The sequence below is a fragment of the Scardinius erythrophthalmus genome (genome assembly GCF_964197995.2).
Source record: "Scardinius erythrophthalmus genome assembly, chromosome: 11".
Lineage (NCBI taxonomy): Eukaryota > Metazoa > Chordata > Actinopteri > Cypriniformes > Leuciscidae > Scardinius > Scardinius erythrophthalmus.
The window spans coordinates 6,386,955-6,409,919 of NC_138231.1; the positions used below are offsets into that span (position 1 = coordinate 6,386,955).

The 22,965-nt window shown below is 36.9% G+C and overlaps 2 protein-coding genes across 4 annotated transcripts in view; one reads left to right on the forward strand and one right to left on the reverse strand.

The window, feature by feature from the left end:
- Positions 1 to 97: 97 nt before the first annotated feature.
- On the forward strand, positions 98 to 10,159 carry trmt6 (tRNA methyltransferase 6 non-catalytic subunit). Its single transcript, XM_081378733.1, has 11 exons — positions 98 to 411; positions 1,706 to 1,836; positions 1,928 to 2,037; positions 2,583 to 2,674; positions 2,771 to 2,854; positions 4,875 to 4,999; positions 5,100 to 5,428; positions 7,020 to 7,105; positions 7,325 to 7,427; positions 8,081 to 8,167; positions 9,028 to 10,159. Exons 1-11 carry the CDS (start codon positions 302 to 304, stop codon positions 9,223 to 9,225), a joined length of 1,455 nt encoding a protein of 484 aa, XP_081234859.1. The 5' UTR covers positions 98 to 301; the 3' UTR covers positions 9,226 to 10,159.
- The window catches only part of chgb (chromogranin B), a 23,105-nt gene continuing 9,745 nt past the window's right edge, over positions 9,606 to 22,965 (reverse strand). Inside the window, exons 2-6 of one of the 3 annotated variants that reach the window (XM_081378725.1) lie at positions 15,317 to 15,483; positions 15,048 to 15,094; positions 14,873 to 14,966; positions 12,636 to 14,500; positions 9,606 to 10,078 (exon numbers count right to left, since the gene is read on the reverse strand). In XM_081378725.1, the coding sequence (XP_081234851.1) occupies positions 10,022 to 10,078; positions 12,636 to 14,500; positions 14,873 to 14,966; positions 15,048 to 15,094; positions 15,317 to 15,362 (2,109 nt within the window). In that variant the 5' untranslated portion in view covers positions 15,363 to 15,483 and the 3' untranslated portion in view covers positions 9,606 to 10,021. Of the gene's footprint in view, positions 10,079 to 12,635; positions 14,501 to 14,872; positions 14,967 to 15,047; positions 15,095 to 15,316; positions 15,548 to 22,965 lie in introns of all 3 variants that reach the window. The other 2 variants (XM_081378724.1, XM_081378726.1) reach the window with 2 other exon arrangements.

Below are 22,965 nucleotides of genomic sequence, written 5' to 3' on the forward strand. Positions count from 1 at the left end.
TTAAAAATTAGCATATATATTTCATGTACACGTTTATTTTTAAGTGACTAAAATCGTTTTGATCTGTGACTTAGTAGTGTTCCTGACAGACTGCGGCTCTCGAAATCAGCACTCGATTAACTGGCCTCTCGGAACAGGAAGTGACAGAACACAACACACGTGGGGAAACTAGGGAGCAAAGCTTGTGTGTAATTACCTACGGTTGTTTTCAGATAGAAACTGACACTTTTGCGTCGGGTTTGTTGAAGTGTAAACTAGTTTTTAAACATTCTTCGGGCGATCTCCACGCTGATCACAGTAAATGGCGGAGTGTGTCGATGACAGTGATGCTGAGAGCTCTATAAATTACGGAGATTATGTAGTGCTGAAAAGAGGAGATGTCTTCAAATCAGTGCAGGTCGAAAATAAAAAGTGAGTTTAACAACTTTTTATTAAATGGCATCTTTCTTATAAGTTATAAGTCTTGCAGGTTCAATGGTTTAGGTTTTGTGTACACCACCTTGAAAATCGATGGGATTAAAAAACGAATTAAACCTGCACATCAAAGAAAAGTTAAAATATTACAATTATCAGACATGTATTGCTTTCTGCGCTATTTCGGTGTAATAATCTGCAAAAGTTAAACATGACATAAACTTAGACTTCATGTCAGTTTTTAAATTCGTCTTTACACTTAAATTATTGTAAAAGATTTGGTTGTTGTTGCGTTTTTCATTAGTGGTCTTAGACTTGTGAAGACCACTGCTTAATAAAAAAATTAGCTAATAATCTTATCTGTTGTAAATCTGACAATTGATAGTACAAAGTATAATATTCGCATTTAACACACCATGAAATCAAAATTGACTAATTGTTTTTTTTTTATGGAATATTATGGCACCCTGTCACTCACATGAGATCCTCAAATAGCAAACCTCAAGTCCTTCCCTACATTTTTTCTTGTCCAGGAAAGCTTTCACTCGAGTCGTCACAATAAGGAAGGAAATACTATCACAACTTCCGTCTCATGTTGATTTTAAAGGTAGGGTAGGCAATTTCCGGAGCGGCTAGCAATAGCATGCTAGCTTTGAAACCATGAGATCCCACCGTCCCCTCAGAGCATCTACAAAGTCATGCCTCCTTCAAAACACATACAAACGCATACATCAGGGAGCAAACTAAACTACCTCATGTTTCAAAGCACATAACATTAACTTAAAGAGCTCTGACCTGTATCACCTGACTGCTGCAGATTCATTTCGGCGTTGATGATAGTGTTGCCATTGAAAAGCATAATTTAGAGTCACGAAGCACTTCCAAATATAATGTCACGGGTTTCCATATCTTCCAAATTACAATAGTTATAGCGTGAACGCAGCATACACTTGTTGTTTGGTTCAGGAGGGACTGTAAAAGGTCTCTGTTTATGTTCTCTGTGACTGACGTCTGCATAGCATGAAGCGCGCTGATGTCTGCGCTAACAGTTGCGTGAAAGAATGAAAAAAAACACACGTTGACAGGCAGGTTGTATTTTATGGTCCTACGCCTTCCACAGACTATATACATTTAGACCACTTAACTTAGTGATCGCTATCAAGATGAGAAGAGACTTTCAACCAGCATAACAACAAAAATGTTTCTGGAACAAATCGCCTACCCTGTCTTTAAGGGCTTGTTGCTCGCCTCACTTGCTGTGATTTGACATTCTGTGTATTGTGTGTTTTAGGAAAGTGATCTTTGAGAAGCAGTGGTTCTTCTTGGACAATGTGGTTGGGCAGCTGTACGGGACCATGTTTGAAATCGAAGCCGGCGGTACACTCAAACCCAAGGCAATAAAACGCGCAGGAGACTCTTTAGGTAATGATATTACAGATTTGTGTTTTTATTTGTGTATTTGTTTATTTTCTCCTGGATGAGGTGAATTTGTTTCTCTTTTCCGCTGTCATAGATTCTAAAGAAGCAGGCCAGGATAACAGACATATAGTGGATGATGGCAGATCTCAAAAACTGACCAGGGATGATATTGAAACACTGAAAGAGCAGGGGTTAAAGGGGCAGGTATGTACCCGAGGAAAGGCTACTTTTACAACCGCATTTACTTCGGTGTGAGTCTTGAAATGTTCCATTCAAACAGCAACTTATAGTAACGTCTTAAATACTATCTGTATAGGGAATCAACCCTTTATTCTCTTACCAGTAATCATAGCGACAGTGACTAATATAATATCCAAGATGGCAACGTCAATAAAACTGAAAAGTCTTATCACTTATCCAATTTATTTTCCCTCCACCTGTTTACATTCACATTAGACACGACTGGTATCTGATATCTGTGCTTACATGAATCCCTTGCCAAAATGATTCTGCTGGTGATTGCTTTACTGTGGTTGACCCTCGGGTTTTAAATGGCTGTACTAAAATTATTTTCTAATTTACGTTGGGTGGCCTTGATTATTTGCTAGCATGGATAAGATAAAAGCTGTCATGGATGTTTGCAGTGTGAATGCAGAATGGTGTTATTCATACCTGTATAAAAGGTATTTAGGTTTTCATATTTGGTTACAAAGACATTTTTCTCACATGTCCTTTCATGTGCAATTAAGGAGATTGTTCAGCAGCTCATAGACAACAGTACAACATTCAAGGACAAAACTGAATTTGCTCAAGCGAAATACATCAAGAAGAAAAAGAAAAAGTGAGTTCAAACAGTTGATAAACACTTTTAATTCCTATTGTATCAATCACTCGAAAAATATAACTATTAACATGTACTTTGCCTTTCTGCACACAGGTACGAGAGTGACATAACAGTCCTGAAACCCTCCGCTCGACTCCTCGCCATGATGTATCACGGCAGAGAACCAGGAAAAATATGGTATGGGATCTAGGAAGACTAGTTCACTCAAAAATGCAAACAGTCATCATTTACTCACACTTTTTCGGTGTAACTTTGGTTTGAGAAGTGGGGGGACACACAAAATGGGGGGAAATGTTTTTTTTTATTTTATTTTATTTTTTATTTGAATCCCATATCCTGCATTTAAATACATTTAGGGACTATCGTGATACAAAATCAAGGAAATAAATAAGTTGATTATAATGATAAATTCTGCCAAAAAGTATAGTAGGCTACCTAACTACGTAAATGAAAAGATGTCTTACTTTCTTTATTGTTTAATAGGGGCCGGTCGCAAAGACTTGAGAGAATCAAAAGTCAAAGAGAAGTCAAAAATGTTCACCATTAACATTATGTGTGTAATAAAATTGAAATAATGTGAGACTCAATTTCCACTGTTAAACAAACTTTTTTTCCAACTAACCGCTGAACCTGAAAATGTCACAAATCACTTGTTGCACTGGACGTTTGTCAGAGACACATCCACCATACCGCAGGTGTTTACAATAGAAAAAGCAAAAAGCTTTTATGTACTGTGTGTGGTGTTGAATCACTATTTTGTATTATCAACTGCAGATAGACAGCAGCAAAATGAATATGAAAATGTTGATCCTTACTTCAATTATTGTCTTATAATTTTATAACTTATAATTTTCTGTACAGCACAAATAGACCTACCTATAAAGTAGATCATCGGGGCATGTCCAATTTATTATTTTAAATTGGTATACCTTCAGGTATACTTGATATGTATATACTAGAATACGTTGTGTTATCCAAACCTAAAAACATTTGCTTGAAGATTTTAGCTTAATATTTTACTTCTTTAATAACATATCCACATGGTCACAGTTCTCAGTGTTATTTTATTGTTATTTGTATACTATAATGTATTAAAGGGTTAGTTCACCCAAAAATGAAAATTATGTCATTAATGACTCACCCTCATGTTCATCTTCGGAACACAGTTTAAGATATTTTAGATTTAGTCCGAGAGCTTGCTGTCCCTCCAATGAAAATGTATGTACGGTTTACTGTCCATGTCCAGAAAGCTAATACAGACATCATCAAAGTAGTCCAAGTGACATCAGTGGCTCAATCTGAAGTTTATAAAGCGACGAGAATACTTTTTGTGCGCAAAAAACAACAAAAATAACGACTTTATTCCACTATTCATTTCCTTCTCTCTGGGCCTCAAGTTTTTTCACGTAGTGTTTCAGCGTAGCACATCTGTGTTGTACGTCACACGTAGGCTCACTATTGGCCGACGCTGGTCATGTGTGTGTGATGCGTGTGACGTACAACCCAGACACGCTACTACGTGAACTAACTCGAGGCCCAGAGAGAAGGAAATGAATAGTGGAATAGAGTCGTTATTTTTGTTGTTTTTTTGCGCACAAAAAGTATTCTCGTCGCTTTATAAACTTCAGATTGAGCCACTGATGTCACTTGGACTACTTTGATGATGTCTGTATTAGCTTTCTGGACATAGACAGTATACCGTACATACATTTTCAATGGAGGGACAGAAAGCTCTCGGACTAAATCTAAAATATCTTAAACTGTGTTCCGAAGATGAACGGAGGTCTTACGGGCTTGGAACGACATGAGGGTGAGTCATTAATGACATCATTTTCATTTTTGGGTGAACTAACCCTTTAATAGTATGTATTCATATTTTGGATTGGCTTTTATTCTTTATTTTCAGTTTTTGTTTTAATTTTATTATGTGCTTTTTTCATTTGAATTCATTTTTTTAGTGCTGTCAAATTGATTAATTGTGATTAATTGCATAAGTTTGTTTGTGTATAAATGCCTCGTTTCATTTCAAGTAAACGGGTAAAATATGTCATTTTTTACTGAGTGTTTTATTTTGATTGCTTATTTTACATTTTTATGATTTAATTAATAGCTTGAACCCCAGTTTGAGAAACCCTGCACTACATATCAGGATTTGAATGTTTCATAAGCATTTATAGTATTTTTTCCACTCTTTTAGTCACCTGCGGTACGACACATTGGCTCAGATATTGACTCTGGGTAACATCCACGCTGGCAGTAAAATCATCGTGTTTGAGACCTGTGCTGGTCTTGTGTTGGGCTCAGTGATGGAGAGAATGGGAGGTAATCACACTTTACTTTTCTCTGTTTTATCTTCATACAATAGATCTATTGAAAAACCTATATCAGCTGAGCATGATGATCGAAATGTTTTCTTCCTCAGGTTTTGGCTCAGTGATTCAGATGTATCCCGGTGGAGGGCCAACGAGAGCCGGCATGGAGAGCTTCGGCTTCCCGTCACACTTCCACGAGACGCTGCACGACTTCCCTTTATGCAAAGTCAACGCTCTGCTGGCGGGAACCCTGGATTTGACGGAGAAGGACGCAGATTCTCAGGCCAACGGCAGCAGGATCGGTGGATCTGACTCTTCTCGGGAAACCTCAGGTGTGTCTGAGGAGAAGAAATCAGAACCTAAGAAGAGTATGGAGGTCAGCGTCGACCCGCAAGAAGAAGTGAGAAGAGCGGAGAGAGAAAGACTGCGAGAACAGAGGGTAAGAGAGTTTAACATTCATATGTCGCTTCGTGTTTGGGTGTTTCTGCAACTACTATTATGTCCAAGGGGTTGATTTAGAAAAACATATATTGTTAACATTAATTGAATTGGAAACATATTTCCATGCCTTCATTTATTTTTTGCTGCTTTTGCTTTTTTGTATAGATTTTATGTTTTAAAATGGACTAAATTCAGCACATTTTTAAATGGTTTGTGGATATTTAGCTTTTTCTTTAAATGATCAGATATATAAAGTAGATAGATAGATAGATAGATAGATAGATAGATAGATAGATAGATAGATAGATAGATAGATAGATAGATAGATAGATAGATAGATAGATAGATAGATAGATAGATAGATAGATAGATAGATAGATAGAGAGATAGATAGATAGATAAAGGTAATCATTAATATTTATAATTATATAAATTATATTCATATTTTAAAATGGACAAGTTTGGTTGTGGACAAAATATAAATAGTTTTAAATAGTTTGTGTTTATTGATATTTTTGTTTAAATTACTTTTTGAACAAAATAATAATTGATATCCATAATTATTCAATACATATAATATTTAAAAATGGCAAGGTTTGGACTTTTTTGAGTTTTTAGCTTTTTGTTTAAATGATCTTCAAGTAATAATTAATTTGTATAATAATTTAAATGATATTCATAATTTAGAATTGGAAACATATTTCCATGCCTTCATTTATTTTTTGCTGCTTTTGCTTTTTTGTATAGATTTTATTGTTTCTAAATTTGAAAACATGAATATAAAACTTTCAATTCTAAATTATGAATATCATTTAAATTATTATACAAATTAATTATTACTTGAAGATCATTTAAACAAAAAGCTAAAAACTCAAAAAAGTCCAAACCTTGCCATTTTTAAATATTATATGTATTGAATAATTATGGATATCAATTATTATTTTGTTCAAAAAGTAATTTAAACAAAAATATCAATAAACACAAACTATTTAAAACTATTTATATTTTGTCCACAACCAAACTTGTCCATTTTAAAATATGAATATAATTTATATAATTATAAATATTAATGATTACCTTTAAAACTCTCTATCTATCTATCTATCTATCTATCTATCTATCTATCTATCTATCTATCTATCTATCTATCTATCTATCTATCTATCTATCTATCTATCTATCTATCTATCTATCTACTTATATATCTGATCATTTAAAGAAAAAGCTAAATATCCACAAACCATTTAAAAATGTGCTGAATTTAGTCCATTTTAAAATATGTAAATAATTATAAAAATGAAACAAAAGCTAATCAAACTTAAAAATGTATTGTTTTGCCCTCGGTGAAGTGTTTTCAAAGGTCTACTTTGTTACCAAGGAGACAAAAGTTTAAATGAAGAGCAGCTTGAGGTGAAATGTGTGAAATGATATGTGTGAAGAAAACAGGAGAAAAAGCACCAAAAAAAAAACCAGTTGAACAATGTTCGTGGGCAATTTGAACTAGTCAGGCTGGTGGAAGTGTCGTTTAAGAGTTTTCCTAAAATCTCAGTATAAGTCAAATACTTGAATTCACCGTTCTAACCCTACAGGCTCAAGAGAAAAAGGTGAAGATGGAGGAGAAGAGGAAGAAGTTGGCCTCCGCTGCTGCTCTGTTAGAGGGGAGAAATGCAGATGGGTGTGTGTTTTTGTGCAGTTAAAGGCTTGTTATATACCTAAAATGTTTAACTTTATTGTCCAGCCCTAAATGCATTTAAAACCAACTAACATTTTATATGTCCTGGTAGTTGACTGTGCATATTATGTATTGTAATATTGCTGAGTTTTGTCATGTCATATTTTTTATTGATTTGTATGCAGTCTTCCAGTGATTCGCTGATTTGAATGTTTGTTTCAGGTTGGTGATTGCTTGTCGGTTCCACCCCTGTCCCGTGTTAATGGGTCTGCTGAAGTTCCTAGCGCCATCACGGCCGTTCGTAGTGTACTGCCAGTACAGAGAGGTAAAACCATTGATTTGACAGTTCACCCAAAAATGAAGATTTTATAATCGTCATGTAGATTGTCTTGTACTTAATACAAGCAGAATGCTCTTTAATGAAGTTAAAAGACCTCAATTAAGGACTTATTTAGTAAGATTATGCCTGTAAAGGTTTTGGATTTTTTTTATCATATGTTAATTTAAAAAATCTTGTATAATATGATTTGCTGTTTTTGTTTGTTTGGTTTTTATTGTATTTATATGATTTGTGCATTTTTGTAATTAAATTTTTGCCATGAAAATAGCTTTGAATGCTGACATGGCACTAAATAAAATAATCTGAATCTAATCGTCATGGTGTTGAACACAAAAGTGGTTATTTAGCAAAATGTCGACTTTTATTTCAGATTATTGCCAGGCTCTCCAAAGACCATATAATCAAGTCAAGTCACCTTTTTTATATAGTGCTTTATATAATACAGATAGTTTCAAAGCAGCTTTAACAGTGATAACAGGAAAATGATTAATTTTCAGCTGAAGTCAGTTCAGTGTTGATTCAGTTCCGCTGTAAATCAGGGTATAACATTGCTTTAAAAAGATTTGCATAATCAGTTTGAGAGGAGTGTTTTGATAACTGCTTCCAGTAATATTTACTCTTTGATCTCTTCCGGACAGCCGCTGATTGAGTGCTACACAAAGCTCAGGGAACAAGGAGGAGCAATCAGTCTCAGATTAACAGATTCCTGGCTCAGGCATTACCAGGTAATTCTTCATCTCATCGAATGTTGAATTTGTTAACATTAGATAATGCACTGTGAACTAACATGAACAATGAACAGCTGGATTTTTATTAACTAACATTAACAAAGATTAATAAATACTGTTGCTCTTTGTTAGTTCATGTTAGTTAATACATTAACTAATGTTAACAAATGAGACCGAGACCAAGTGTTGCTGATTTTGTTCAGTTTTTTTTTTTTTTTTTAAGAAATGAATACTTTTAGTTTCTATTTCAAATAAATATTTGAACTTATTAATCCTGAATGCAATGCATTACAGTTTCCACAAAAGAAAATATCAAACAGCTTATTGTTTTCAAAATTGATAATAATCAGAAATGTTTCTTGAGCATCAAATCACCATTTTAGAATCATTTCTGAAGAATCATGTGACACTGAAGACTGGAGTAATGATGTTGAAAATTCAGCTTTGATCACAGGAATAAAGTACATCTTGAAATATATTCAAATATGAAATATTCAAATATATTAAAAAAACTTACTTTAAATTGTAACAATATTTCACAATATTACTGTATTTTTGACAAAAACAAGTCTTCCAAACCCCAAACTTTTGAATGGTAGTGTACATCTATCAAATTCCATATATATATATATATATATATATATATATATAAAAATCAACATTTGTGATGCATTAAAATCTCTGGATTTTCCAAAAATTGCCATTATCATGATTTATGTAAAAAATGTTGTTGCATTTCCAGCTACATTGTTATACAACTACTATTATATAAGAAGACTGTGAAATAAGATTTTGGTCATACCGCCCTCCCCTTGAAAGACTTTGATGACTTCTTCACTTCCGTATCATTGTTCCAGGTGTTGCCCAACCGGACTCATCCAGTGCTGCTCATGAGTGGAGGTGGAGGGTATCTGCTGTCTGGAACCACGGTCGCTACAGACGCTGCCAAAGCTAGGAATCAGCACAAATCAGAGGAGCCTGCCGCCAAGAGGCTGAAGCTGGATGAGATTAGTTCGTCTTGTGACGGCTCTGCCAAGGCAATTAGTTTAGTTTAACTTGCTTATGTGAGAAGAAACCAAATAAGTGTTGACTCACACATTCAGGCAGTGCTTTATTCTCTGTATGGTTGCATGACTTTATTATTCAAAGTCTACTTTTTTTTTAGTTTTACCCAGATTTGCATTTAAGAGCTTCAGAATGTTCCCTTCATCGTTATTTATTTATTTCTTTAGCAAGATGTGGGGGATGTAAAAGATGCATTTACTTTTGTAAAAGACGCCATCCTCTGCACTTGGCGAATAACCAAGTTTTGCTCGCAAAATAAAGCTTAGTCAATCATTCATCGCTAAGGGAAACTGTATATTTATCGGTTTTTGATAATGTTCAAAAGGCTTCCAGCATCAAAACACAAATGATAACTGCATCCATCAGCTTTGGTCCCATAATTACACATTTTATTAAATGCAAACAATGCAGGGGTTCTATTGAAGGCCATAAAGAACAACAGGAATTTTTAAACACGTACAGCATCTTTCACGTAGCATGCTCTTAAATTCAGTCCAATAGTACATGGGCATTTGTCTTTGTTATTTTAGATTATGTAATAAAGAGAAAAATAATTCACATGACATTTTCGAGCTAGTTTTGCTTTTTATAGACTGTCTTGTTTCTCAGACTCTCACATTAAATATACACCGACTGACACCAATAACAGAAGTCTTATGCAGTTGTAAATGGGTACAACATATAATGCATTCATATAAAGCAGCTCAAGTGAGCACACATAAAGCTGATGGAAAGTCAAATCAGGCAGCAGAGAAAGGATGATGTTTCAGCTGGTTCTTGGAATGGTTAAGTTGTTTCTTTCATCTGTTGATCCACAGAGGCCAGTTTCTCAAGTTCGACTAACTGAGGAAAGAAAAGAGCAGGAATTAAATGTAATGCTTCTGACTCTTGAGTGATGCTTAAAAACCACTGCCTTAATCAGTCCCCACGTTTTTTTGTGTGTGTTTGCAATCTGTTTACAATCGTTTTGTGTTTGCAAAGGTTTTTTTTTTTTAAGACTGGGTAAATCCAGCCTGATCTGCCGGCGATTTGATTTTGCCTTGCAGCTCAGGCTGGAAACCTGTACATTTATCTCTGCTGCTTCCTTTACAAATTTGCGGGATCCAATCACAAACTGGCTTATCCACTTGGCACGCTATTGGTGGGTTTAATCCAATCCAATTCCAGCGGCTCTGTCCAATTCCTTTTAACCTCTCGACGATGCTCAATGGCTTCTTTTTAGCATACAAATCGCTCGAGTGGGTGTAAATACCACTCATTTTCATGTTGTTCTTTTTGCATAACCTGCAAAAATCGCTCGATGCCATGCTGCTTCTGCAAACCGCTGATCAACACGTTTGGTTTCACATTTCCTGCCTGGAGTTTTTGTGTTGCTCTGCAAAGTACGTCACCCAGATCATTGATCTGATTGGTTGAAGGACTATCTAATTGCGTACAGAGTCATTTGAATTATGCCAGTTGATCACGCCTCTTGTGCAATAGAAAATACATAGCAGACTCCCCAGAACAATGTTCAGTCTTAAAAGATTGAGCTTGGTCTGGTGATAGCCAGACTATGTTTTTTTTCATGAACGAAAGACAATTCCTCGCTCTAGTCCAGGGTTGTTCTCAAACTCTGTCCTGGAGTGCCACTGTCCTGCAGAGTATAGCTACTACTTGCCTCAACACACCTGCCTGAAAGTTTCTAGTATGCCTAGTAAGACCTTGATTAACTGGTTCAGGTGTGTTTAAATGGGGTTGTAGCTAAACTCTGCAGGACATTAGCCCTCCAGCAGGATTGGACACCCCTTCTCTAGTCAATGAAGTATCCTATTTCCACAGTCTCAGTAGAAAAGAAAGTACCTTTAGTTATGTAATATCCCTGTCATGATGAGGAATGATGCTCTTAGCATGCTCTCTAGTCTAGCTATCCCTCTACACCCTCAAATAAAAGTAATGTTACTGCATAGCTTGGAGGCATATCAGATAACTCAAATGTCCTTGTAATAGGAGAACATTTGACACAAGTAGTCACCAGAGATACTTTTTTGCTGGGAGGTAATTACCACTTTTTGGTGAAGTTGGAATTGCATGCAATAAAAACTGAGAAAAGGGTTATAGCAGGGATGGGCAACTTCGGTCCTGGAGGGCCAATGTCCTACAGAGTTTAGCTCCAACCCTAATCAAACACACCTGAACTAGCTAATCGAGGTCCTCAGGATTACTAGAAAGTTTCAGGAAGGTGATTTTTTTCAGGGTTGGAGCTAAACTCTGTAGGACAGTGGCCCTCCAGGGCCGAAGTTTCCATATCCCTGGGTTATAGTCTACCCACGTCCTCTCTTAGTAACTCAACTTGCCCAAGTCCAGCAAGCAGAGATACAGATAAGCTACTTCGAGCAGAAAAACTGGCCTTGTTTTCCAAGAGCTCCATGGAGCAACGTTTGATTGCATTAATGTCATTGTTTGCTTGCAATGCATCCCTGTCTATTCATAAACATCTCAGGTCAGTCCATGGTTTCTATTCCCGTTTGTACTTGGAGTGTAGGCTTTAGGGCTCAGTGGGGCCATTTGTTATGCTTCCCAAACCATTTCCCAAAGGTTCACCTGCAGTACACATTTTGGATATCTTTCTTATCTGGCACACCCATTCCAGGACTTGGTGTCTCTACAAACAAGTTGAATCAAAGTAGGAAGACACCCAAAGTGTGTCCATTGTCAGGAAAAAAAATGTGCAAAAATGTATCTTTAGGGGTAGAACAGCTTGTCAATGGGGCAGTAATCATAAAGGGACAACTTTTTACTTGTATCTACTCCTAAAAGGTGCATATTAGAGTTGTAATACAGTATGTATCCTTAAGGTACTACACTCTTAGAGAGAAGTTTGATGTTTTTCTATATAGAACCCTAGGGTTCTTGACTCAGTTTTGAAGAACCCTTTATGTCAAAAAGTATCTATAGCAGGAGAAATGTCTGTTGCATAATACTTTCATATTTAATGGGTTATTTAAAATTTTCTAGTGATAAAGTATGTTTACCAGCTGTTCAATCCAAAAAAATTAATCAATCTAAAAAATGAATTAAAACTAAATTCATAAAATGATCCCATGATGGGTACCCCTAAAAGTTCTATATATGAAGCACTTCACACAATCCTTTAAGGTTCCATATAAACCCCCTTATTCTCCTTTTAGTGTACTGTGAACCTTTTCTGGGATAAATAAGGTATGAAGATGTCCCTTTGAGGGTACTGCCCCCTAGTGACATGCTGTTGTACCCCTAAAGATAAAATGTATGCGCCTTTTTTCTAAGAGCGTACTGTTAAGGGTAAACTATCAACCTTGACCAGACAAGTAACCTTTGGTAACTCTCGGTGGGCAATCCTGGTAATAAATGCACTGTCTGTTGGATGAAACTACCATACCTCCTTTGGTGTGAAAAGCTTCTGTTGGGAGACATCCTTTTCCTCCCCAGGTGACGACTCCTGAGAAGGCAGGCCCCTTTTGTACCGGAGGGTCTCAGCGACCTCTTCTAGTTTGAGGTTGGGGTGTTCAGTGCTTTCACCCACCTTGTGGCTTCTTTTATACCAGGCTGGATGGTAGTATCCTCTGTAAATCCATGGGGAGCGTTTCTCATAGACATCGCCTTTAAGTAGACGTTCCTCTAACTCATTCTTTTTCTTTGTTAGGTACCTCAACGCAGCCTCCCTGTCCTGCTTCTCCTCTGCCAAACTCTTGTGTCCTTTCTTCAGCTCATTTTCGTTAAGCTCATGGACAATTTCCTTTTCCTCCTCTTCAGGTGAACGGAGCTTGATGGCCTTGTCTATTGACTCATGGAGACTGTGAGTCTTCTCTGAGATGGGTTCATCTTCATTCTGGAGCTCTATGGAGTCGCCACGCTTGTGGTTATGCTTCTTATGGTGGTATCTATGAGTGGGTTTCCAGTATCGTTTTGCAATATCCTCGTCTACCTCTTCGGATTCCTCAGACCTCTTTTCCTGAGAGTTCATGTCCTCAGATTGCTCGTTCAGCAAATCCTCGATTTGTTTTTGGTGCCTGCCATTTCCATAGCTCCTTTTGTTAGTGTAGCTTGGGAATTCTTCTTGACTTCTGTCATAGTCTGGTTCTTCAAAACCCTCATTTTCACTGCGTTTGTGATGCTTTTTCTTGTGGTGGTATCTATGTGATGGCTTCCAGATCCGCTTTTCTCTCTCCTCACTCTCCTCGTCCTCTTCTTCTCCATCCCCATAGTTTCTTTTGTGGGTGTAGCTTGGAAAGTCTTCTTGACTTCTGTCATAGTCTGGTTCTTCAAAACCCTCATTCTCACTGCGTTTGTGATGCTTTTTCTTGTGGTGGTATCTATGAGATGGCTTCCAGATCCGCTTTTCTCTTTCCTCACTCTCCTCATCCTCTTCTTCTCCATCCCCGTAGTTCCTTTTGTGGGTGTAGCTTGGAAAGTCTTCTTGGCTTCTATCATAGTCTGGTTCTTCACGTTTTTCTCTGCTGGCCAGAAGATGACTCCTTTTATACTCGTATGGAGGGAATTCCTCCTGGCTGCGCTCCTCATCGGGGTTATCACGCTTGTAAAGGATGGAAAAATGTCTTTTCTGAGGAAATTCCTCTTGGCTTCTCTCATCATCATAATCTTCTCTTTTATGCTTGTAGCCTCTTTTATAGAAACTGGGGAACTCTTCCTGGCTCCGTTCATCATCCTGTTCCTCACGTTTTTCTTTGATTCTTCTCTTCATAAAACTGGGGAACTCTTCCTGGCTTCGTTCATCATCCTGTTCCTCACGTTTTTCTTTGATTCTTCTCTTCATAAAACTGGGGAACTCTTCCTGGCTTCGTTCATCATCCTGTTCCTCACGTTTTTCTTTGATTCTTCTCTTCATAAAACTGGGGAACTCTTCCTGGCTCCGTTCATCATCCTGTTCCTCACGTTTTTCTTTGATTCTTCTCTTCATAAAACTAGGGAACTCTTCCTGGCTCCGTTCCCCATCTAGTTCCTCACGTTTTTCTTTGATTTTTCTTTTAATAAAACTCGGAAATTCTTCCTGACTCCGTTCATCATCCATTTCCTCACGCCTGTCTTTTAATCTTCTTTTCATAAAATTTGGAAACTCTTCCTGGCTCCGTTCGTCATCCAGCTCTTCGCGTTTGTCAGCTTTGAGAAGATCCTCAATGAGTTCCTCCTCCTTGACTTTAGACTCTCCTCTTGGTTTTTTCAGCTCCTCTTGAGCCAGTTGTAAAACATCTTTCTGATTTTTCACAACCGTGGAATGACCTGATCCTGAATTCAGGGGGCACAAAACACAAATGCAAATGACTCGTAACTCATTTCCACTCCATTGCTTATGCATCGCATGAATACATCCAATTATTATTCCACAGTCTTAGAATGAAACCACTGACCCATAACTGTCTCCTCCACCAAACACAATGTACTGAGATTAGAATTTATGACGATAATGTAGTCTGACTGTTTTCATGTTATATGTCCAAATGATATTTCGAATGAATGTAAGTTCACTCTGCAAACAGTGCAAGGCTAGAATAACCTTTCATAAGAAGTCACCTTTGAGTTAATCCAATAATAAATCAATGTTCTTTTACCTCAAAAATTGAAGCAACACAATACAAACAGTGCAAAGTAACAACGTACCTGGTGTAAGGATGTTTTTGCATTCTGGATGCACTGGATTATCATCAGTCTTGTAGAGCACCTTTGAAAGGATCTGAACTAAACACCGGGTAAGCTGAAATGAAAGAGTGTACATAAATAAAACGAGTAGAGAAATAAATGTTTATTATTCTCATAAACAGAAGCTACAGCGTACCAGATCCTCTCCTCGGCTGTCCTGCTCAACTGGTATGGAATCTCCATCTGGGATAGTAAAAGCCTTGTATCATATTTGTGCAAATCGTAATGCAAAATGTTTTTAAGCTTATTCATCTCGATATCACCAATTATCCATACGTTTTACTTGTGCAAAAAACGAAAATTCCCATCGTGATGTACTATTTGTTTCTGCAGCATAACTGTCGTGTCGCTGACCATGGTGCTGAAATGATTTATGCAATGATTCTTTATGAGAATTTCACTTACCCGCAGCGAGGACAACCACCAAGCAGAGCAAAGCCGCAAACTTCATGATGCACACAGATGTTGTCTGCTGTTAATCTTATCCGGAAAGGTATTTGTCTTGTTTTGCAGACTCAAGAGGCAGAGACAAGCTCCGTTCCGCGTGCTGCAGCTCGGAGTGCGCGCTGCGTCTGTTTTGAGCGCGCGGGACACACAGGGTCTGAGCTCGTGAGTTCGTGGTTGCTTACGTCACGCCTAATTTGAAACCATAATGAGACCCCCACCACCCCAACTTAAATTAAATGATCTAATCTTCCACTCCAGCCTGTGTATAGTATTGAAGATGCATTTATATCGGTGCGTAGGCTATATATATATATATATATATATACTGATTTATATAATTTTTTTCTGTGTCATTATCACTTTCCAATCCAGGAGTTATATGTGTTGCGTTACATTAAGCAGGATATCGGGGCAAGTTGTCACATGGGCTTTCAAATTTTGAGTCAAGTCCAACTTCAAATGCTTGTTTTCTCTAGCAGGGTTTTGTGTTAAATTCAAACACATTCAAATAAAGAGATAAAAGGTACTTTTTTATATAAACTTTATAAATATTAACCCTACTGGTAAACCCTATACGTTATCGAGACAAAATGTCCCCACAAAGATGGCAATATCTGAAATCTGTGTCCTTGTGGAGACATTTTTTTTGGTCCCCATGAGGAAACAGCTTATAAATAATACTAAGTTATGTTTTTTTATTTATTTTTTTTTATGTAAAAATGCAGAATGTTTTCTGTGATGGGTTAGTAGGGGATAGAATATACAGTTTGTACAATATAAAAATCATAGTGTCTAAGTTCCCATAAAACATGAAAACACAGTGTGTGTGCGTGTGTTGCCTTCCAGTCATGTGAAATCTGTCAGTCCAATATAGCAACAAGAAACAGTATAATGCCAAATCTAGTTAAATCCCTGCAAGATCTTGCAATATTATTCATTTCATTTATTGTTAATTATATCTGAATAATGCCTATTATCATACAATATTTGAATAAAAGTATCCTTTCACTTGAAATCAGACAGAATGTTGTGCAACTCTCAGACAACCCACTTCATTCATGGATCGTATGTGTCATGAGGGAATTGTGAAACTGCAAACTAATGTTTGGTACAGGTGCTCTGAGTTTCAGCAGGATTGCACCTGGGATGCTGTAGTTGCTGTGGTAACGGGACCATCATGGGGCGGTTGGAGTTTTTTCAGAGCTGCAGAATGTTAAAAGAGGCTTTGATTTATCATCCACTCAAGCAGAACAAGGAATGGGCAACATTTTAGCCTGTCAAAACCAGGCAGAGGAAGCAGTGGCTGGAGAGGGATCAGTAATGTGGCTTTAAATTTTCATGAGACGGACAACAGGTAGAAGTGTAACACTCAAAAATGCACGTTTCAGTCCTCTATATCTGCCAAAATAATAGAGTTTCAGTAATGATTGACATTTGTTTAAATAAAATCAAAACCGTTTATATATATATATATATATATACATTTTTTTTAATTTTTTTTTAAATAAGCTACAGGTCTTATTGAATTTAGAGTCATAATTTGTATACCTATAATAACTTAAATCATACATTGGTTTAGGCATTTATCTGTACTTTAAAAGTTGCATTGTTGGTTTGGGCTTGATAACAAAACATCTGCTTTATTATCCTTGTAACTATCCTTTCTTTTTGTGTTCACATACACATGCATCACTATTAAAGTCTGTCTTTCATTTTCCCACGTTACTAGTGTTTCAAGGTGATTTGTATTGAATCAAATTAGTTTGTTGCGTTTATCACATACAGTAGCCTACATCTGCGATTAAAAGGTGTGGGTGTTACGAATGTAACATGGCCTTTGTGAATGTCTGGTTGAATTGTATTTGAATTCAGTTTACCACTTTTAACTTCCTGTTTTGCACTTGACATATTATGAGATATCTGACTGAGCTATATGATACTGTCAGACTGGCTCTGAAAAGCATTGATATATGTCTTTTAATTAAATATAGCATAATGAGTCTCATGAATAAATAAGTGATAATTGCATAGCCCTGTCTGAATATTTGTCACCATAATGTATATACAAACATGCACTGTTGTTTAATGTTCCAAACTGCAACACGAACCAAGTAATATCCCAGAATTCATCATGTTTATTATCATCTCTCCCCCTCCCCTGGGAAATCCAGACCTTTGGCACGCTTAGGAAAAATTCCACATCCCTATCTATCATGCTTGAAGCTATTCAGCTGTGAAGCTCGAATGCAATGAATTATAGAGACATCTTGACTCTAAAACCAAAACCCCTGTTCATAATTTATTCAGTCAAAAGTGAAGATTTTAGAGACACGATAAACAGGGAGAATTAGATGCAGGGTGCAAAGTACATTGTACATATTAGCTTATGTACTAATTAAGTTGAGCTCGTATGGGTTGTCTGGCTTTAATCAAAGGTATTTGCATACAGAAACAGAGGACGGAGGGAGGCCAGCAACGGCGCGCGCGAAGTTTCTTTGATCTTCTTTTTTGAACCCACGGCATCATAAAACGAGATGTATTTCTGAATTTGTTTCCAATATTGCCGGTGTGGGAGGTTGCATTGTAAATATATCTTCCCCAAAGCGCTGTCAGCATACACACAGCACAGCAGATATGTCACAGTCAATGAAACAATATAATACTCCTGACACGAGTTAAATGATTGTGGAATACACAATTTCACATGTGTTAAAAAAACATTCAATGAAAGATAATTTCTGTAAGTTTTAATGAAAGATTAGCTAGTCTATTAAAAACAAACTGGCTTAAAGGTACACTATTCAACTTTTTTTTTTTCGCTCAAAATTACCCTGATTCACTATTGTAAGCATGTTATAAGCCTATTTTATTTTTTAAAACCTGACGGCATAGTTTTCGCGGGAAATTGTGTAAATGCTTCACTCGCCTGTGTGTGTCTAGGCTCAAAGAAAAGTTGCTCTTGTTGCATTGATTTGGCTTTTCCGAGATGGTGAGAACTGAGGTGAAATGTAGTAAAAGCGATGCGGAGATTGCATTTTCATTATTCAACAGGTGGGTAATATACTTTATTGGACAGATAAACTGCCATATGTCTCTCTAACAGTTGTGAGGGGTAATATTCCACACAGTCACACAGAGCCATAGAACAACCAAAACAATGTTCTTCCACAAAATGCATTCAGTTTTTTTTTCTCTAGCGGCTAGAGGGCCAAAAGTTAGTGTACCTTAAAAAATCACAAACACCTCAGGACAGTTGCCATAACAGCCCTGAACACATGCACAACAATATTATTTAAATCATGCTTAGTTTTTAACTCCACTTAGGATGTTTGCGATATCAAACAGAGTATTTCATATGCGAGCATGGCACAAAACAGGAAAACACACCTTCAGGCTTTGTATAAAAGGCCTATTAGACACATAGCTAGATCATATTCTTGTTGTGAGCATTCAATCTACATCAGACTAGTATCTTATAAATGAAAAAAATAGGTAGATATTAGCTAATGGAAACAGTGACCGCACAGTTTGGGGGACTTTAGGTCTTTTGAAAGGTTGTATATTTAAAACCATAAAAATAGACGGGCGGTCTATTATAGTCGAAGCACTCCTGCAGGTGTGCAGTGAAAGCGCGCTGCTCTTTTATGCATTCACTGCTACCGAACCTGTGTTGACCTGGGACTGCATCAGCTCTCTTGTCCCATAAAACACAAATACAGCATCCTATTTGGCTTAAATCAGGACCTCATCATAAGTATCCCCAGCCAGATCCATAATTTAAATTAAACCCTAATATATTTTGTTTAGCACATATGCAAACAGCAATCAGTCACTACACTGATACTTATGCTGATATTTCTGTTGGTAAGATTTTAATGTTTTCATCTAAAGTCTCTAATGCTCACACAGACTGCATTTATTTGATATAAACAGTATTGTGAAATATTATTACAAATTAAAATAACTGTTTTCTATTTAAATATATTTTAAAATGTAATTTATTCCTGTGATGCAAAGCTGAATTTTCATCATCTTGATATTACATTGCTCAAGAAACATTTCTTATTATTATCAATGTTGTAAAACAGTTAATTAAACAGTTGCTTAATATTTTTCCTGGAAACTGTGATGCATTTTTTTTTCTTTGATGAATAGAAAGTTCAAAAGAACAGCATTTATTTGAAATAGAAGTCTGTAATGTCACTTTTGATCAATTTAATGCGTTCTTGCTGAATAATAGTATTAATTTAAAACAAAATTTTCTGAAATCTGAGGTTAGAAAGCGATCAGACACACAGTGACAAAGCTGAGAGAGAGTGCGAACATCTGCGCTTTTCCAGCTTTGAGTCCTGTTCTCATTATGAAATCCTCTGAGAGGAATATGTGTGAGACCTGAAGCGTTCAGACAGTCTAGATAATGTTGAAACTAAAGGAGACAGCAGAAGTGCTCAGTAGAGGAGTTATTCTCCCTTTACCCACTGAAATCGCTTTATAATTCATCCAAGACACAGGCAGCAGTTCAGTTTCAGGACAACACAGCAAACATAAAGTGCAGCACCCAGAGAGAAACACTCAAGCTGACGGTAATGGGGCATGGAGGGTTTATTGAATAGAAGGTTTGACACTTGGGAACAAACAGCTCCATACTGGGAACATCACGATATGGACAGTTTTTTCATTCACGCAAAAAAAGTGACCCATTTGGTCTCACTGTATATCTACTCAACATGCACAAATAGTTGCAAGAATAAAAGGCTCTATATAGAAGCTTAAAGGGTTCTGTCATGGGTTTTAGGATTTAGTTCAAATAATAGTTTAAATTTCTTTTCTTTTTTTTATGATCTTATGATCTATGAGCTTAATTTTGAACAGATCGCAAACATACTTTATCCCTAGAAAATGTTTAAATAACCTGTTAAACATGAAAGTATTATGCAATTATCATTTAAAATATTTCTTACACTCCAAAACATGTGATGCCATGGAAGAACCATTTTGGCTCTCTTAAAAGAAACAGTTTTTTTCTTAGTGTGAAGAAACATTTTTAAAATCTAAAGAACCTTTTCCACTATAGATAACCTTTTGTGAAATGGAAAAGTTGCATGGATGTTAAAGGTCCTCAATGGAACCATAAATGCCAATAAATAACCTTTTTTTTATTTTTCGCATAAAATAATAAGTTAGAAGAGTGATATTCTGCATGTGAGAATGGATAACTAAACTGTCTCTGTGTTTCACAGACAGACTGACAGACATACAGACCGTCAGTTGTGATGATCTCAGCCTCCAGTCTTTCAGATAATCAAATGAGAGAGTGATGAAATGACAAATGCTGATAAGCGCAGACTGCCTTAAAAGACAATCCCAGCCAATTTAGTGGCTTAATCCAATCCTTCCAAAAGTTTCCACATCAAAGATGACCTGCTGATCAACTTTAATTCATCAATTACCCTGCGAGGTCACACTTGTCAGCTGATCGCACCCCCCGTGCCCTATCTGAAATCGATCAGACGTCACACATGATGATCCAGATGAGAACTCGCAGTGGCAGAGCTGTTTAACTGAGATCTGACATTTGAACACTGCGCACCAGATCCCTGATGCCTAGGGCTGACGTGATCTCTCATTTGGATAATATGATCTGAGGAGGTATAAACATCAGCCTGGTGTTCCAGCATGACCGGCGGCATTCATTGCGGTGTGAAACTAAACCATAGAGAGGTAAATGTTAGACTGCACCGCTCAGTTCTGGGCAAAGATCTTTCAAAGATGAATGTCAAGGAGGTTGACCAAACGCCTCCCTGTGGCTCTTTTCATAACAACTCAAAGAGACAAGGACAAGAATTCAGACTGACAACCGCAATGTGATGGATTGTTTTCATCAGGTAAGCGTCATAACTTTGCAAGTTTAAAAAAAGTCAAGTCATCTTTATTTCTATAGCGCTTTATACAATACAGATTGTTTCAAAGCAGCTTTACAGCAGAATCAATGATAAAGACAGAATTCAATTCTGTAGCAAAGCAGCTCTGAAAAAGACAATAATTATTTAGCTGAAAAAGAACAACTGTTTATGTGACAGTAAAGACATTTAATTATAATGTTACAAAAGATTTCCATTTCAAAAAATTCTGCTCTGTTTAGGCGGCACAACTGTTTTCAACATTGATAATAATCAGAAATGTTTCTTGAGCCTTAAAGGGATAGTTCACTTTGAAATTAAATGTTGGTATGTTTTAGCTTAACTCAAGGGCATCCAAGATGTAGGTGTCTTTTTTTCTGCAGTAGTTTCAATTTTGATATTTTTAGGTCAAACCGTTCTTGTCTGTCAGTCACTGCAGGTCTATGGTCACTGTCTCAAAGAGCATGCACAGAGTCCAAATTAAAACAATTCCCCATCGTCCAAATTAAACAATTCCCCATCGTAAGTGCACATTGATGGCCTAAGACACGAAACGAGCGGTTTGTGTGAGAAAACGAACAGTATCTATATCGTTTTTAGCTCTTGTAACACAGCCACGTCCAAGTGATCTGAGGGCTCGAGCGCTTCCTGGTGTGTGACGTGTGCGCAGACTGGTGCATAGATGTTTATACACTAGATACACACCACTCGTTCATGTAAATGAACGTGAACTGTATTTAATAAGGCCTTTTTTTGCGTATCATTATTTGCCTGATGTTTATTTGTGCGTTTCACCAATGACAAAAAGTGCATGGGTGGACATGCTTTTGTTTCTGTTATTCCGGGCTATGTGAGGACCGTGTTTGTTTGAAGCCTCCTCTCTTTGCCCCACTCAAAATAATTGAAATGTGAAGGTCACATATAAAGGCTTGTCATCAATGTCTAGCGTCTGATTTGCAAATGAAGTAACCCGCATGCGGCCCTGAAGTGCAAATGGCCTCTGAATGATGTCAGATCCATTATAATGGCATCTGATCTACATTAAAACCCTTGTGCTGTTGTTCACACTGGCAGCGCCTCTGTCTTTGATTGACGATGACATTATTCGTGGCAGCCCATCTACTGGATCTATACAAATTAAGAGTTTGATTAAGGGTCCTAAAACACAGAGAGAAACAGTCAAACTCTTTGACCCATTGGGTATTTCATTATGAGTTCTTTGGAGAGTAGTGCACTTGGAGAAGTGCTTTAATAGACCTTAGTAGCTAACTGGGTAGCGCCATATTTAATTTTTAACAGGAATGAAAATGAGGTTGCGATGGATAAAAGTACAGCGCGTTCAATGGATTATACTGTTGTTTAACAATGTACAAAATTCAGCTGACGAAATGTCTTTCCGATAAAAACTTTCAGTAGACAAAAACTCCATAAAACAGTTTTGAAAGTCGTGAGTTGTGAAAATGACGTGATCAAGGACCTTTACAGTGCGTGCCATTGTAAAGACTCTTTTTTGAGTATTAAGTAGTAAATTATTTTGGATAATACTCCACAAAGGCTAAAAAGTACGCTCTAAATGGTATGAGTGTGTGTAGTATGAATGTAATTTAGACGTACTACCATGTTGTCAATATCATGTGACCTACCAGCATCAGTTGCGTCGCATCACTGCCATTCACAAATCCTCACCCGTGGCCTCATGGGATAGTA